This window comes from Fusarium flagelliforme (genome assembly GCF_020744385.1).
Source record: "Fusarium flagelliforme strain FIESC 12 MPI-CAGE-AA-0113 chromosome Unknown B0J16scaffold_2, whole genome shotgun sequence".
Lineage (NCBI taxonomy): Eukaryota > Fungi > Ascomycota > Sordariomycetes > Hypocreales > Nectriaceae > Fusarium > Fusarium flagelliforme.
This window is the reverse complement of record NW_025763504.1, coordinates 5,377,322-5,392,556: the sequence shown is the minus strand read 5'-3', so window position 1 is coordinate 5,392,556 and position 15,235 is coordinate 5,377,322. Positions and strand designations below refer to the sequence as shown.

Here is a 15,235-nt window from a genome sequence, read left to right as displayed (position 1 = left end):
AATTTGGCTTCGGCCGTTCTTGCCTTCCTGCTTTGTTGCGACTCACATGTCACGTGCCAGGACAACAATATTCATTTGTCAACAATTCTTCAGCATGACAATTCTGCTGTTTCTATCCGTAAACAATGGCGATTACTGAATTTCCTTGATGCAAACCAACGCTTTGCCCGAACGAACATCCCCCTTGCTTCCGCCCCCCTCATGCTATCCGCTATTTCGAAGGCTCGAGCGTTACGGCAACATGCCGAGCCGGGTTGCTCGAGCTGATAATACCCACAAGTGGTGCAGTTTAAACAAAAATCGAACAGGGGCGGCTTGATAAGCTTATGGTGCAGACAGGATGAACATGCAGAGTTGTCCGACCATCACCCAAGTCCCCGCAATGCTGATGGTAATGGGGGAAAAAAAAAAAAAAAAAAAAGCTTACCCCCCAGGTATCGGAATGGGAGTCCCTCGGATATTACTCGTGCGTTTCTTCACTGAATTTCGTATCACAGGATCCATCATGTGAAGAACAGACGAACAGAGTAATCATTCAGCCTGATCTTGCAGCCATGGGACTTGGAATGATGCGGGGATAAGTGATCTGGATGGACACAGAGAGATACGAGCCGCTGTCGAATTCGTATGGCTAGCAGCCTCGTTAATTCCCTCAGTAGGTATCGCGTCTTATCCCTTGTCCAAACTCCCAAGCCAAGTCTGGCTGTACCCGCAGAATGTTCAACTGGCCGATGTCACCTGGACGAGGGCTAGACGAACGATTCACGTTGTGTGGCGTTGACAAGTCGAAGCTGGGATTGAAGTCATGATTTTACCACGGATGTCTCCATGGCGCGATTGTGACAAGATGATCGAAAGCATGGGTTGCGAGTCCGAACGGAGAGGCTTGATGATATATTTATGAACACTACCAACACGAGTTCTTGTAAGCTTACTCGCTAATCATATCCAACGCTAACATCTAAGGCTGTGTCTGATGAGGCTGTGGCTCTAACTAAAGAACGCCACAAAGACCATACTACGTAATTAGGCTCGGCCGGTGGCAGCTGGTAAAGTTTGTGCAACCTCGCAACGTTACCACAGAAGTTTACCATCCTGCCATCTGGATCTTCCCGAGCAAGTGACAGCTGTTTGGCACCTTGGAAGATACCACGAGCCAAATCGAAAGAAGAGGGTGTGGTCAATACGAAGAGCAAAAGATATCAGATTGATATGCGAATGGGAGTGGTCCATATGGCCTCACTTCGTCAAGGAAGGGCACAGCAAGAACAAAGAAGGGTGTTAGTCAGTGTCATTTGCCAGTTGACTCATCCAGCGGGTCAACAGGTTGCGGTACATGATACCATTTCGCGGTAGCAAAGTCCGAGGTCTCCAGACTTTCCGTCTCCAGTCCTCAGCTACGATTGCTCTATTCTGAGATACAATCTATTTGGAGAAACCAAGATCCCAAATTTGGAGTCAAAAAAGCACGAGATCTCGGTTGCTGACTCAAAATGAAGTCATCGGGGGAAACTGGAGGCCGTTGAAACGAAACATTCCAGTTATTTCGATCGTTGTTTTTACCAGCTTCGGGGATTTACCTTTCTGAGGCTCAGGCTCCATCTCGGTGGCCGGTGGATGTGGCTTGCCCGGCAGGCCCGGACGCTGAGCACAGGGCACATGGCGCATGGCAGGTTTCCATGGGCGAAGAACGCCATTTTTCCAAGAATAGCCCCTGTCAACTCTTGGTAGCCTTACGATGCACCACTCAGTCATGGCAACCCGACGTTGCGTCCACCATTTGCCAACAGGTGGTTTAAGCTTTTCTATGAGATCGAATCGTTGCATGCTGACATAGCCACCATGCGTGTAGGGTTCTGATCTAGGTAGGTTGGCATCCGGCCCCGGACCCTTCCGTCGCAGTCAATACCTACGAAATCCTGTGCAGAGAACCACATGTGCCTGCCAAGTTTCGGGCCATGATTGCCGGGGCGATGGAGAGAAAATTTGAAATTGCAAAGCTCGGTGAGTGAGAGCTATCACCGTGGGGCTCAACTGCAAAGCTTTGCTCTAGACTTCGCTAGGTGCAGTCGAAGGACATGGCCACGGCCCGCTGCAGGTTGATGATAACAGGGCCAAGACAAAGATCACGGCTCTTTTGGGTAGGGTCTTCCTATTTGGGACATGGGGGGAATGCCGTGAGTGGTCACTAGCATTTGACAGGCAATACGGAAGACCCAGGGTATTGGCACCGGACAACCCACCCATGCCCACACCTCGTATCCATCGTCGCAATTCTCAACAGCCACTTCGGCATGGCTTATCATCAGCCCTGCTAACACTAGTCGGCCGCCATTGGCTTGGAATAGAATCGAATTAACCATGAGTTAGTCGGGTCCGCTCTACCTCGCTTACCTTACCATACCCAACAATTAGGCCACCAGGTCGATGAGATATAAGAAATGCTCTGCCTCGCCTGTCTTCAGCCCCTTCCTTCGTACTATCTATCTAATACACCATCGTCTTTCGTTCAAAGATTAGCTCTGTCAACTTACATACACTGACAAAGTACACTCGTTAACAAATACACACAACTAAAACACCAACCATTACAATGAAGACCTCAGGTATCATTCTCGCTGCTGCGGCCGCTGTTGCCAACGCTCACTACGACGACGTGAGTATTCATTCATCGGTATCATCAAACTTGCATATATTGACTTACAACTTAGACTGTTGTCTACGGAACTCCTTCCGCCCAGACCACTCACGCTGGCTTCACCACTGTCTACACCCAGCCCGGCAACGTGACTGTGCCTACTCACTCTACTACTGAGTACACCACCAGCACTGTCTACACCACCAAGACATACACCGTTACTCAGTGCCCTCCTACCGTTGTCAACTGCCCTGTTGGCCATGTCACCACCGAGACCATCGCTGTTTCCACAACTGTCTGCCCTGTCACTGAGGTTACCGAGCCTGCTCACCACGAGCCCAGCAAGCCTCACGAGCCTATCCACCCCAACCCCACCGAGCCCAGCAAGCCCCATGAGCCCGTGCCTACTCACCCCGGCCAGGATGTTATCACCAAGACTCAGACCTACGCCTACCCTCACCCTACCAACCACGGCCAGAGTGTGACCAAGACCATCACTTACACCGTCCCTGTTGACCACGCTCACAACGGTACCGCTGTCTACCCTCCTCACACCTACCACCCCGTTCCTTCTGGCGGTGCTCACCCTACCGGTGTTGCCCCTCCTCCTCATCACGGATCTGAGGGTGGCAAGACTCCTCAGGGCGAGCACACTGGTAACGACGACGGTACCGACAACGGCAGCCACGACAACAACGGCAACGGTAACGGTGGCAACAAGGGCAGCGACAGTGGAAGCAAGGGCGGCAACGGTGGTAGCACTGGTTCTGACTCTAGCGAGGACCACGAGCCTTCCAGCTCTGATGTTCCCGAGCCCGTCACTGCTGGCGCTGCCATGAACACCGTCACCGGTCTCCTGGCCATCGTCGGTTTCGCTGCCGCCTACCTCATCTAAACTGGACCTCTTCTGATCGATTGATCACTTCTCCATCTTCTTTTTTTTTTAAAACTTCTTACGATCCTTACACGATGCATGAAAAGCATAAGACTTGGGTATGATTTGATTTGGTTTGCGAAAGCGAACGGCGTTCTATAAACAGGGGTTACTTATACCGCGACGGTGATTGGGCCGAGCGATGATGGGATTGGAGGGAATGGATTATATGAGATCTAAACGCGATATGCAAACGACTTATATACTAATTTCAGGTACATTTAATACTTCATACTAGCGACCATTCATTTAGACTAGATTTGTTTCACTTTACCTGTAAAAGGGTACACTTAAAATATAGACGGTCGCAAAATTCATGGTTCCATTTTCACCTTGATTGATGTGTTTATCCATTCTTCAACTCAAATAAGCCATTCATATTGAGAGAGTTATTAAGTATCATTGATGTTATGTAATTCGCTCCAAATCATTACCATGTTCTACCCCAAAAGATATGCTGTATGAATATTCACATTGAGAATCTCAACGTCCCGTCCTTCCACACATGAAATTGAGTACCCAAGCCTGCGGTATGTCCTGCTCCTTTTCACACTCACTCATGTAGCTCAGATAAAGTGCATATCGAAACAACACTCCTCTCAGCTCATCTTCACTCATATCTTTCTCCACTCCTTTCTGCCACTCGCCAACACTCAACTTATCCCCCTTCCCGCCTGTCTCTACAGCCCATGAATCCCCGCGTAAACCAGCCCACATCGCCATAAGGAATGAGTCGTCAACATGTAAATTCCGGGGTACGCTGCATCTTGGCGACCAAATTGAAGGTCTTCGCCGCCGCCGCATAGGGTCTCGTGCGACATCCACGATGGTATTTTGTGCCACTTCTGGGTCTAGAAAAGAGACAAGGACCTCAAATGTACGTTTTGCTAGGATGGCGTTGAAAGTTCGGGATGTGAGACGTGCTTGCTTGACAGCTGAGGATGGGAGGTTGTCAAGGATTTGGATAACGATTTCTGTGGGGAGGGTATCCATTGTGGGCTGATGTGATTTGAGGACGTGTAAGTCGAGCTGAAGCCGTATACCGACTGATATGCAGATTAAAGATGATATATTGATGAGAGAAGAGCACGAGGAAAGTAAGCGGCGATTGTGATGATGGGCTTATATTCCCCTTTCTATCAGCTGCATTGCGAATAACGTTACGAGCTGATGTCTCGTCCCCCTTCCTTCTTGTAAAAGCCCCCCTAGTCTAACCCATACAGGTTCTCATGTAAGACAAGAAGCCAGCGTAGGCCGTAGATCGACTGACTCAGGTAAATAAGAGGAGGCCATTGGCTAAAAGTTCCGATGGTTCTAGCCTTGAGTCTTCTCTTTTCGTAAGGTCCTCGTAAGGGCTCGTAAGGTTTGCGGGGAAGGAGACTGACTGTGCTTTTAGCCTTATGGAGAATCGCCCGCTGAGTGAGATTCTATTGGTGGCGGCTGTGAACCTCCATTGTGTTGTGTACGACGGTCTGGATAGCCGAGATGAAATAGCAAGAGACGTGTAAGAAAATGATAGCAAATTGCTTTTTGGCATTGATTATGTTTTGGATTTATTGAATCGACTTTGAGAGCTCCATTTACTCGGCTGTCTCCTCTTGCCACCACTCCTTCATCAGCCGTAACCTCTCTGTCCTCTCCTTAGCCATCTTTCTTCCCTCATCAGTCTTCATCATGCCCTCAAGCAATAGCAACTTGTCGTCAAAATGCTCCATAGTGTTTTCCAAAGTACGGCTCTTAGCTCCTCCAAATGCAAACGTTCTTGCAATTCCCACCGCTCCAATGGCATCCAACCGATCGGCATCTTGAACAACTGCCAGCTCCGGATATTTCTCGACCAAAGATTGAGTGTGTGCCGGATTCTTGACTTCGGAAGAGTAGCTGACGCCAAGACAAATGGCCTGGACAGTGTCGGCAAGATCCTGTGGTGCGCCGAAAGAGACGAGCACTGAAGCCACCATGCGTGAGGGATCTTCGCCAGGACGGAGGTACTTCTTGTCGCCGACATCATGGAGAAGCGCGGCCAGAGTGACAAGAGACCGACTTGTTGAAGGTGTGTGAGATTGAATATGGTGAGAGAGGCGGAGAACACGCTTAATGTGGTTGAAGTCGTGAGATGCATCATAATTTGACATGTACTGTTCGACATACGCCGTCACCTTTCCGATGAGGGCATCGTCAACTGAAAAGTTGTCGGCGGTCATTTTGTGATGTAATCTTTGGCCGAGAATGAAGGGTTTTGTAAAAGGACGGTAAGTCGGGCGATATGACGATACAAATGTCTTTGTTAAGATATGCCTCATGACAGAGCGCAAGTTGTCAGAGGAAAATGTTTGAGAATAAGTGACGGTCAAGACAGATATGAAGACACTAAAATCTCAAACTCGAAATTTAGCCCCGTTCACGATAATGGTTTGTAATCAGAGTCTTGACAACGTTTCATAAGAATATTGTAATTAATTGCTATGGATCTAGGCAGCAATGGACTGAAATAGGAAGGTCAAGTCCAATTGATGTTGGTCTAGTGGATATGAGACGTGACGAGTAACGCGTTGAGATGAGAAGGTTGTGAAATCACGACGGGTGACCACGTGATCACTACCGGCCGTCTAAGTATAAGTCAACAACATATGAATCGAAAGACACAAGGTCTCTCTGTAAACTAACATAGTTCGAAGGGGACATTCCTCGGTTCGGAACGTTTCTTTTGAGAAATGGATCTACTAATCGCATTACTCGTCTTGCTCAGACTACCATAGCACCTTGGCCATAGTTCATGGCTAGAGCCGACCATTCATTTACTAAATGATACGTGATTTCAATTGACAGTACACTTAGACAACTGGCTTAGGAATTGAAAGACTTTGAATTATAATTCACGTCGATACCGACGTACAAACAGTATCTGTTTGGTGCAAGATGGGCCATTGTTGATAGATCACAAACAGAACAACAGAGACTGGGCGTATTGACCTCTGAGACATAGTTCAGCTCTCCAATATCATGCATAGTCGGACTCCATCATAATTCGCCGAATAGTACCACATCCAAATCATCATAGTTGCACTTGGGACCATCATTACGCGAAGATAGATTGCTAGCGGCAACTGTTCATGCATCTCAACACAAAAGCGTCGTCTTACAGCATGAAAAAGGTCATCTGAGTTCTTGAGAACGAAAATTCATAGTATACGGAGCCATTTCGAGTGCGACCTTTGTCAAGTGATTAGGATCCTCTGTGGAAACATTGTCTACTGTTGCATTTGTAGTAGAAGTTCCGGCGATAAGATCCCCAACCTCACTCGTCACTAGTCATGCCCTCCACTTACGCAGACATGCAGCATACAAGATAGTCACGCTTTGAGCCAAAGTCCCTCACTGAAGATCCTTGCCTTTGGATCTTTGCAAAGTGGAAGAAGTCCCCCCTCTACTATCACAGGCATATGCCTTGTACATAGATAGGGCGGTGGGTGCAACTCACTCGTGTGAGTGTGAGTGTGAGTGTGACGGACCTCACATACCCGCCGGAGCTAAAATGTCATAGCATGCATGTAGTCGGATGACGGAGGGCTGATGCTACCGATGCTAGGCCTGGATAGTAAAGGTAGAGTCTTGGAAAGAGGTGTTCTCTCGGGCACTCGCGGACGGGCCGTGGAGGGGAAGATGGGGATGGTATGCCTAGACCCATTATGCTTATCGAATGGAGTCTGGAAGATATGAACTGTACTCACCGGTATCCATAATGACTGCGCTACAATCTATAGCAGAGATTTCCGTGTGCATATGATTGAGGAGCCTGTCAGGGATGGTGAACGGAGGTGGCTGGACATGGGAATACAAACTAGGCCTCGATATGTAGACTATGTACTAAGGTACCTTGTATACTGGTCTGTAAATGGGCCACTGCCAATGCGCATGTCTCTGTTCTAGTTCAATAGTGCAGGTATGGATACGGATACTTTTTGCAATAGTATCTAGCGCAAAAATATAGTCGAAATACTACCACCAATACGATGATAACGGAGCATATCCTTCCGCATTGAAGCTATAGACGTTTAATGTATTATAATTCCTGACTTGTCGAATTGCAGATACAGAGTCAGTCAGTCATATGTACATACATACTTGAGTCGGCCGCATGAACTCGAGGGTTGCACCACGTCTCGCCCGACTAGAGAGAGGCCCAATGGCAGACAAAGATGTCAAGGCAGAACATTGTTACGGCAGATGCCATGCTATGCGATGCGATGTGCGATGAAGAGAAGAAGTAAGGGCTAAGTAGACCTTGCATGATCCATAGATTGCTATTAGTGAATGCTGAGGCCTCTGCATGGGCTGAAGTGGTTGACGACGTTGGATGTAGAGAATGTCATTGGCCGGTCTGCAGCGTGACGAGAGATGGCATCTAGCGGTGTCACGGACCAATGGCGGGGAAGAAATAGACGCTCGACGGGGGTCACCCTTTGGGCCTGTTTAGCGGTAGCGGCGATTTAATTGGCGCAGTGTTTCTCCCCCGCTCCCTGGACTTCAGTGGGTTGCTTCTAAATATCGCATCCTAGCTCCACTATTCCATGCACGCACTTTCTTGATCCACACTGACTTTCTCTCTGCTTAACCGCCCACGCTAGAATGGGAACCCTTCTTTACAAAGTGTGATGAGATGGGATGGTCGTCGACATGAACGAGCCATCTCCTTGTCTGCAGTCTCTCATTGGCTGCATCTACTAATTGTCACTCTGATCTTCCTTGCTTTGTTTATTGTATTGCGTATTGTACAGTAATGAATTCGCAAGGCAACATCCACATCCACACGGCAGCCGAGTCTTGTACTATGGCCGCCATCCACGGCCGCTTCTTATAAACAGGACCAACACCCGCCCCCAATGGTTCTTTTCTTTCTCTTTCTTCTTCAGCAAGTCCTTTTCAATCGCAAGTCCGGTTTCTGTTCTTGGGTCTCTTTACCCTTTCCCCTCGTGTTTTCGTTGTTCCCCCTCCATAGAGCAGGTCTCTATTATACTTCTAATTTTTGTTGTCTCTAATCTAAATCAATCCAAATCACCCGCATCAAAATCTCGAAACTATTCAAGTTGCTGGTCAGCTTAGAGACAATACCTCTTTTTACGACTATTTTTGTTTTCACGCCCGTTATAATCGTCTAATTACAGAAATTCACGGATTTCACTTGCTCGCGCCAACTTTCAAATCAAAAAATCAATACTGCAATCTTTCAGCATCTTGCTCCCCAAACAACATAGCATACTAAGCGCATAATACAAATCAAAAAGTCAACATGTCGGCTATTCAACTTTCTTTCTCTCTCCGCGTCTCCTCTGGCGTCAAGACTGTCCACCTTCTCGGCTCCTGGGACGGTTACGTCGGTCAGCTCCCTCTCTCCAAGGACAAGTCCTCCTCAAAGTCCGGCTCCTGGAAGGGCACCTTTCGATTCCAGAACTCAACTCTTGAGGCTGGCCAACGATACTGGTACTACTACATCATCGACGGTTACCACGTTGCCCACAACCCCAGCGTCACCTCAACCGTTGAGCCCACCACTGGCCGTGAGCTGAACGTTCTCGACGTTCCCACCGACTCTCACAAGTCTTCATCTCGCTCCTCCTCTTCCAAGTCTTCCTCCAAGTCGTCTTCTTCCTCAAAGTCCTCATCCAAGTCTTCTTCTTCTTCCAAGTCTTCGTCGCACAAGTCTTCCTCCAGCAGCAAGAGCTCTTCTCACTCATCCAAGGACAAGGAGTCTCGATCTTCGCGATCCTCCCGCCACAGCTCTAAGCTCTCCGTAGACATCCCCAAGGGCCGCCCCCTGTCAATCTCCCAGATCCAGGCCCCCAAGCCCATGTCTCCCCACGCGACCAAGCACATCTTGGATGCTTCCTACTACGACAACGAGGAACTCGAGGAGCTCGCCGACCGTCTCGGCAGCGCCAACATCGAGGACGAGTTCATCACCGACTTCAGCACCTCACCAGTCTCCTCCAGCGGTTCTTCCCTGTCCTACCGCTCCGACAGCTCTTCTCCCAACTCGTCCCTCTCTGGCTACAGCACCCCCGGATCCGACGTCAGCTCTTGCACCTGCGAGCGCTACGGTATTACTCGCAAGGGCGAGCGTGTCAAGCTCGACTGCGGCGGATCCCGATGTGGCTACGATGATGACAGCGACTCCTGCTCCAGCGGCAGCGAGGACGAGTATGAGTACGAAGCCTCCGTCTCCCGCACCAGCTCCCGCCGCCACGGTGTCGTTGCATAAGTGCGTCAATGTAGGGCGAAGACTTTGGCAAGAGGTTGAGAGAACCCTTAGCCGTTCACTCCTTGTATCGTGCATCCCCTGGCAGCACACCCGCGCCGGGATGACTCGACTTATGTTGTTGTGGTAATATCAGCAATCATTTTCCTGTTCCGACCTGCGTCAACGTTTCCCACGACGCGGATGGCACGCCGAGCTGGTCTCGAACGTCTCAGCCGCGCCGGTACGTTGATCGTCAGTTAGGTCGATGCTGCGACCGTTTGGCGCAGTCCACGATGGGCACATCTCGTGGCTGCGCAGGCGTAATTCTTCTTCCTCACTCTTTTCTGTTCTTGAGTGAGCTGGGAGACCTCGAAAGGGGTCGTCTCAGAAACAATGTCAAACTGCATGAGAATCTCATCTGATCTGATGATGAGAAACCGTTTCTTGCAATCAATCAATATCTGGATGTAGTTCAAGACCTGGCGATGGATGAAGGTCTAAACTAGCCATTACGAAGTATGAGGTGGATGATCAAGGGACAGTCATGAGCAACGAATGAATAATGAATGAAATAGCTTAGCTGTCTAGGATAGATGACGATTGAATCTATTCATGGAATGAAACAAACTCTTGTCCCAGTAAATTAAGTGATACAATGTCAGTCAGGTAGGCCAAGTTCGTAGTTGTCTCGGTCTTTCGCTCTAAAGAGATCCATTGCTTAGGCTCCCCACTGTTCCTTTCTACAGGCATTTAATGGGACCTCAACAGGACCCTTCAGGGGCATCTTATCCATGGCGGGGTAACTCCCTATTATCGATTGGATATAACTGTAGCATCCATATCAACTCTTCTCACCGTACTTGAACGTCGTTTTTACATATCACAACGCATTGGAGTTTCTGGTTCCTTAATTGTTTTACCAGATAACATCGAGTGATCAATCCCACGTTGAATTGATCACCTATCAAAAGGAACACAAGCCCTTTTCCCTTTCCAGAGCTCAGCTCCTACAGCTTCAACCTACATCCAACTACAGCTCGTCAACCGCAAACATGTCCGACGAACAGATCATCCTCCCCATCATCGACTCCCATATCCACCTCTACCCTGCCTCCGAAGTCGACTCCCTCTCCTGGTACACTCCCGAAAACCCTCTCGCCGGCCAGCACTCTCTCGAAGAATACCGTGAAGCTTCCTCTTCAGCTCCTTCCCTCCTTGGCTTCGTCTTCGTCGAGACAGACCGCAAGAACGATGTTGAAGCTGGCGCCGCAGATGGATCTGGCTGGGAGGGTCCTCTAGCTGAGGTCTCGTGGCTCAAGCGTATTGCGCTCGGCCAACCGCGTGAGGGCGAGGGACACACAGCCGAGGACGCAAAGCTGTGTCTGGGTATTGTACCTTGGGCGCCTGTCGTCAGTGGCCCTGAGGTGTTGGAGCGCTATCTTGACCGCGTTAAGGAGGAAGCTGGCGATGCTTGGCCAAAGATCAAGGGTTTCCGCTATCTACTTCAGGACAAGCCTCACGGCACTATGTTGGACGAGAAGTTCATCGAGGGTGTGAAGTTGCTAGGCCGTCGTGGCTTTACCTTTGACGTTGGTGTTGATCAGCACCGTCGAGGAAAGAAGCAGCTTGAGGAGGTTGTTGAGTTTGTCGATCGTGTGCATGATGGCGTTCCTGATGAGGAGAAGGTCACATTGATTCTCAGTTCGTCGACGCTACTATTCCCCTTATCTTGACTGTGAACTAACAAAGTGTTTTACTAGACCATCTCTGCAAGCCAGACTTTAGCATCATCAATGTCACATCCGACCCAGGATTCCACGCCTGGCGCACCGCCGTCTACACCCTCAGCAAGGATCCCAATGTCTATATGAAACTCTCTGGCGGATTCTCTGAGATGCCCGACTCTCTGCGAAAACAGGATCCCAACCATATCTTCGAGGCCACTCTTGGCTGGCTCGGCATCGTTCTCGCCACCTTTACCCCTAGTCGTATCATGTTTGGTAGCGATTGGCCCGTCTGTACTGTCAACACCGATAATGCCTGGCCTAGATGGCGCAGTGTTGTTGAGCGTATGTGCTGGATGGCAACGCTTGGTGATGAGGAGCGCGCCATGATCTTTGGCGGTACCGCCAAGAAGGCTTACAAGCTCTGAAAGAATATGTCATTATAAAAACGACCAATGTACATGCTACCCATGACTGTGGGGGAAATAGTATATAAGGAGATGGAAGAATGTCAGATTGGAATGATATTATGTACCACAAGTTTGAGGGACAAGCATAGTCCTTTGATGAGACCATGAACTAGAGTGTCGAGAAGTTTAGTTGCAGTTTTAATGGAAAATATCCTGGAAATCATAACCCAGCCCTTCATCAGCCTACGATTCATGAATTGTCACTTTCAAACAGAGGAGTCATGTCATTATACTGAAATATTAATTCGATTCAATTATCATCCATATGTAAAAGAGTCCCGACGCCAGTGATATCTAACATCACAAACATCAAAAGTAAGAAGTACCACGCCAAGCTATGAAGGGAGCTCCCAGCATCCCTCGCGCAATGAATGCCTCGCATAAAAAGCAGAAAAACAAGTTTGTCGTCATACAGTTTTGCGTGTCATGAGTTGTATCGTTCATCTGCCCTTTTGGGGCTCGTCATATCTCTTCCGTCACATGTCTACTCGCCTCCACGTCCCCGATAGTTGCCCATCTTTTCGATGGAGCTCATAATGCCGCTGCGAGCGCCACCAGGGCGAGGTAGTCCACCCGTGCTCTTTGTTCGCTCATGAGGTGCTCGAAGACCAGAGCCAGGTGCACGCAGTCCAGAAGCGCGGCTGACGCTGCTTCTAAAGTGGTCTGCACTTCGCTTAGGAGTCTTGGCCTCTGGCTCTCTCTCGTGTTGCCTCTCATGAGGGTTACGGGATACAGACTGAGGTCGTTGAATTTGTTGCTGGGGCCCAGGCTTAGGTGTCTGGGCGACAAAGCTCTGCATGCTCATCATCTCCTCAGCAAGTTGCACAAGCTCACCCTTCTCAACGCGTTCCCGCTCAAGCATGCTGCGAAGTGACTCGTTATCAAGCTGCACCGTTTGTACAACAGCTTCGAGCCGTTGAATGTCGGCATTGAGCTCCTTGATTGTTGCACTGTCTCGGACTGCTTGGGCCTTGCGTTCTTCGACCTCGGCACTGTCAACCCTGAACATGGTTGTATCCTGGCTAGCCCTTAGGCGCTCGTTCTCCTCGACAAGTTCCGAGATTTTGCTTTCGAGCTCATGCACACGCTTCTCCCATCGGGTTTCGTATGACTTCTTCAGAGCAGTGACCTTGGACTCGTGCTTGCTCTTGTACAGCGCATGGAGCTCACGGGCCACACGCTCAACAGCGATTTCAACTTCGTGGTTGGTATCGCTTGCGCTCTTAGGTTTTTCGGGGGAGGACTTCTCAGTATCTTTTCCAGCGCGCATTCCAGCGATCTTGCTCTCCGCCTCTTGGTGCAATATCTCGGCTGCTTCACGTCTTTTCTCACTCTCCTCCAACTTCTGCTCTAGCTCTTCTTGTTCCCTCTGACTTTCCACAATCTCTTCCTTGACCTTTCGCAAGACGCTCTCCATTTCGCGTCCGCGGTTCTCCCATCCTTCCTTTTCAGCTGTAAGCTGCTCTTTAATAGTCTGTTCTTCGCGAAGCTGCTCTTGAGATTCGCCCACACGCTTCTCCGCATCACCAACTGCAGCCTTTAGCGATTGCACTTCAGCTTCCTTACCGCTCAGCGAAGCCTTGAGTGAACTGATCTCAGACAGGAAGTTTGACTTAAGGGACTCGAGTTCTCGAGCAGTGATACTGGGGATACTGCGTGGTGTGGGCATAGGAGGAATATCAAAGTCGATGAGGTTGGCAAAGCCACGAGAAGGAGTTGCAGCCACATTGGGAGCTGTTCGGGATGGAGACAGTCCGCCTCTAGAAGGGGTCTTTTGAGGAAAGCGGAGGCTGTCGGTAAAGTCCAACAGACTTGTTGTGTTTCCTGAATCATTTTTTGTTCTAGTTTGCGGCGTTCGTGATGGTGAAGGGTCGGCTTTTGTTTTGGCGCGAGGGGCGAGGCCACCCATATCAGACAATTTGGTAGGGCTTTGGCCCAGTTTGGCGAACATGGTGAGGTTTGGCACAGCTGAGAATGTGCTGAACGTACTGACCATTGAATCGTCAGGATACACAGACTCATCGACCTCCATTTCGCCTTCAGGGTTCATGTTGGCAGTGCCAGTAGAGACGTCCATTTTGTCCTGGCCGTCTTCTAGCACGCTTTGCTCGTCTTCAAAGATCTCAATTGCGCGCTTGAGACCTTCGTTCTGTCGCACAGCGTCCTCCAAGCTCATTGTACTCTCGCGAGAGGTGCGTGATGTGTCGAGAGAGTTGCTGATCTTAACAGGGAAACGTTTCTCGGGCGACAGTTTGCGAGGGCTACGGGAACCGGCAGCAACTCTATCAGTTGGTCTTCCGTCCCTTGCCTCTTGCTGGTCAGTGAGGATTTTGAGCGGCGAAAGGGTCGCCCCTGAAAGGATTCTAGAATGCCGTGACTTTGAAGGAGAACGGTTCTCCTGATCGGAAAGGGCAGAGTCGTTGATGGCTGACACAAAAGGAGAGGACCCTTGGAAAGCTTCGATATGTGTTTCAGCAGGTGCGGAGACTTCGAAGTTGTCGTACCGTTTGGCGGTAGCTGGTGTTTGGATGTTAAGATTGGAATCTTGAACTGGTGATAATGGTGTTTCCATTGTGTTGCGCGCTGAAAGCAAAGACAAAAAATGCAATCGAAGAAACCAATTACAGGTGAGAGAGTATTTTACTGACTTGATTGTCTGGCTGAACCAAAGAACTTTTAAGTGTTGCAGTTGTTTAGGGGATTGAGCTCAACGGTCAAGAACTAACACCAAGTTCTATTGACAGCAGTCGACCCGGCAACAGTATGGGTCTGTTCACGTGATCCCTTGGTGACCATAATCTAACGACCACTGCAGCCTTGCAAGCGACATGGTATGATCTGCAATATTGCAAGCATAGCCTGGTTGATTGATGGATACAAAGTTTACGCAGGTGGATTTAAGTCGTTCTTGCATGAAAACTCATTCCTGGTTTACAACGATTATAATGCGGTTTCCATGGCATTTTCACTGTCTTTGTAGAAATCGCAAATGCACTTGTACATCGGTTCATCTGATCAAACGCTCTAAATTGTATTTAATCTCGAAAAAAGAAGCTTTTATTGTTCCCTCATAATTCGTTACCTAGTAAAGCAACATTCCCAAAAACACACACCTCGCTTGAGCACTATCCACTATCGCAGACAGCCGCACAAGAAGAAAGAAGTGAAGAAGAGAGAAATTTAAGTCGTAAATCGTCATCAAGAAACAGACACAGGGTTGACCCCATGCCT

At 49.1% G+C, this 15,235-nt stretch overlaps 6 protein-coding genes across 6 annotated transcripts; 3 read left to right on the top strand and 3 right to left on the bottom strand.

Moving 5' to 3' along the window:
• Window positions 1–2,593: 2,593 nt before the first annotated feature.
• Window positions 2,594–3,533, top strand: B0J16DRAFT_381366 (uncharacterized protein; the record flags this gene model as incomplete). The annotated part of the gene is made up of 2 exons (XM_046131153.1): window positions 2,594–2,656; window positions 2,712–3,533. The coding sequence occupies 2 exons, from the start codon at window positions 2,594–2,596 to the stop codon at window positions 3,531–3,533; spliced, it is 885 nt and encodes a 294-aa protein (XP_045987396.1).
• Window positions 3,534–3,916: 383 nt separating this feature from the next.
• B0J16DRAFT_80482 (uncharacterized protein) lies at window positions 3,917–4,671 on the bottom strand. Its single transcript, XM_046134492.1, has one exon. The coding sequence runs from the start codon at window positions 4,563–4,565 to the stop codon at window positions 4,056–4,058; it is 510 nt and encodes a 169-aa protein (XP_045987395.1). The 5' UTR covers window positions 4,566–4,671; the 3' UTR covers window positions 3,917–4,055.
• Window positions 4,672–4,957: 286 nt separating this feature from the next.
• B0J16DRAFT_335366 (uncharacterized protein) lies at window positions 4,958–6,048 on the bottom strand. The gene is made up of 2 exons (XM_046127067.1): window positions 5,881–6,048; window positions 4,958–5,824 (listed from the first exon to the last, which is right to left on the bottom strand). The coding sequence occupies exon 2, from the start codon at window positions 5,774–5,776 to the stop codon at window positions 5,153–5,155; it is 624 nt and encodes a 207-aa protein (XP_045987394.1). The 5' UTR covers window positions 5,777–5,824; window positions 5,881–6,048; the 3' UTR covers window positions 4,958–5,152.
• Window positions 6,049–8,862: 2,814 nt separating this feature from the next.
• On the top strand, window positions 8,863–9,831 carry B0J16DRAFT_381364 (uncharacterized protein; the record flags this gene model as incomplete). The annotated part of the gene is made up of 1 exon (XM_046131152.1): window positions 8,863–9,831. The coding sequence occupies one exon, from the start codon at window positions 8,863–8,865 to the stop codon at window positions 9,829–9,831; it is 969 nt and encodes a 322-aa protein (XP_045987393.1).
• Window positions 9,832–10,617: 786 nt separating this feature from the next.
• On the top strand, window positions 10,618–12,219 carry B0J16DRAFT_369587 (uncharacterized protein). The gene is made up of 2 exons (XM_046130285.1): window positions 10,618–11,511; window positions 11,571–12,219. Exons 1-2 carry the CDS (start codon window positions 10,863–10,865, stop codon window positions 11,960–11,962), a joined length of 1,041 nt encoding a protein of 346 aa, XP_045987392.1. The 5' UTR covers window positions 10,618–10,862; the 3' UTR covers window positions 11,963–12,219.
• An 11-nt stretch (window positions 12,220–12,230) lies between these two features.
• B0J16DRAFT_335362 (central kinetochore-associated-domain-containing protein) lies at window positions 12,231–14,702 on the bottom strand. Its single transcript, XM_046127066.1, has one exon. It carries the CDS (start codon window positions 14,574–14,576, stop codon window positions 12,489–12,491), a length of 2,088 nt encoding a protein of 695 aa, XP_045987391.1. The 5' UTR covers window positions 14,577–14,702; the 3' UTR covers window positions 12,231–12,488.
• Window positions 14,703–15,235: the final 533 nt, after the last annotated feature.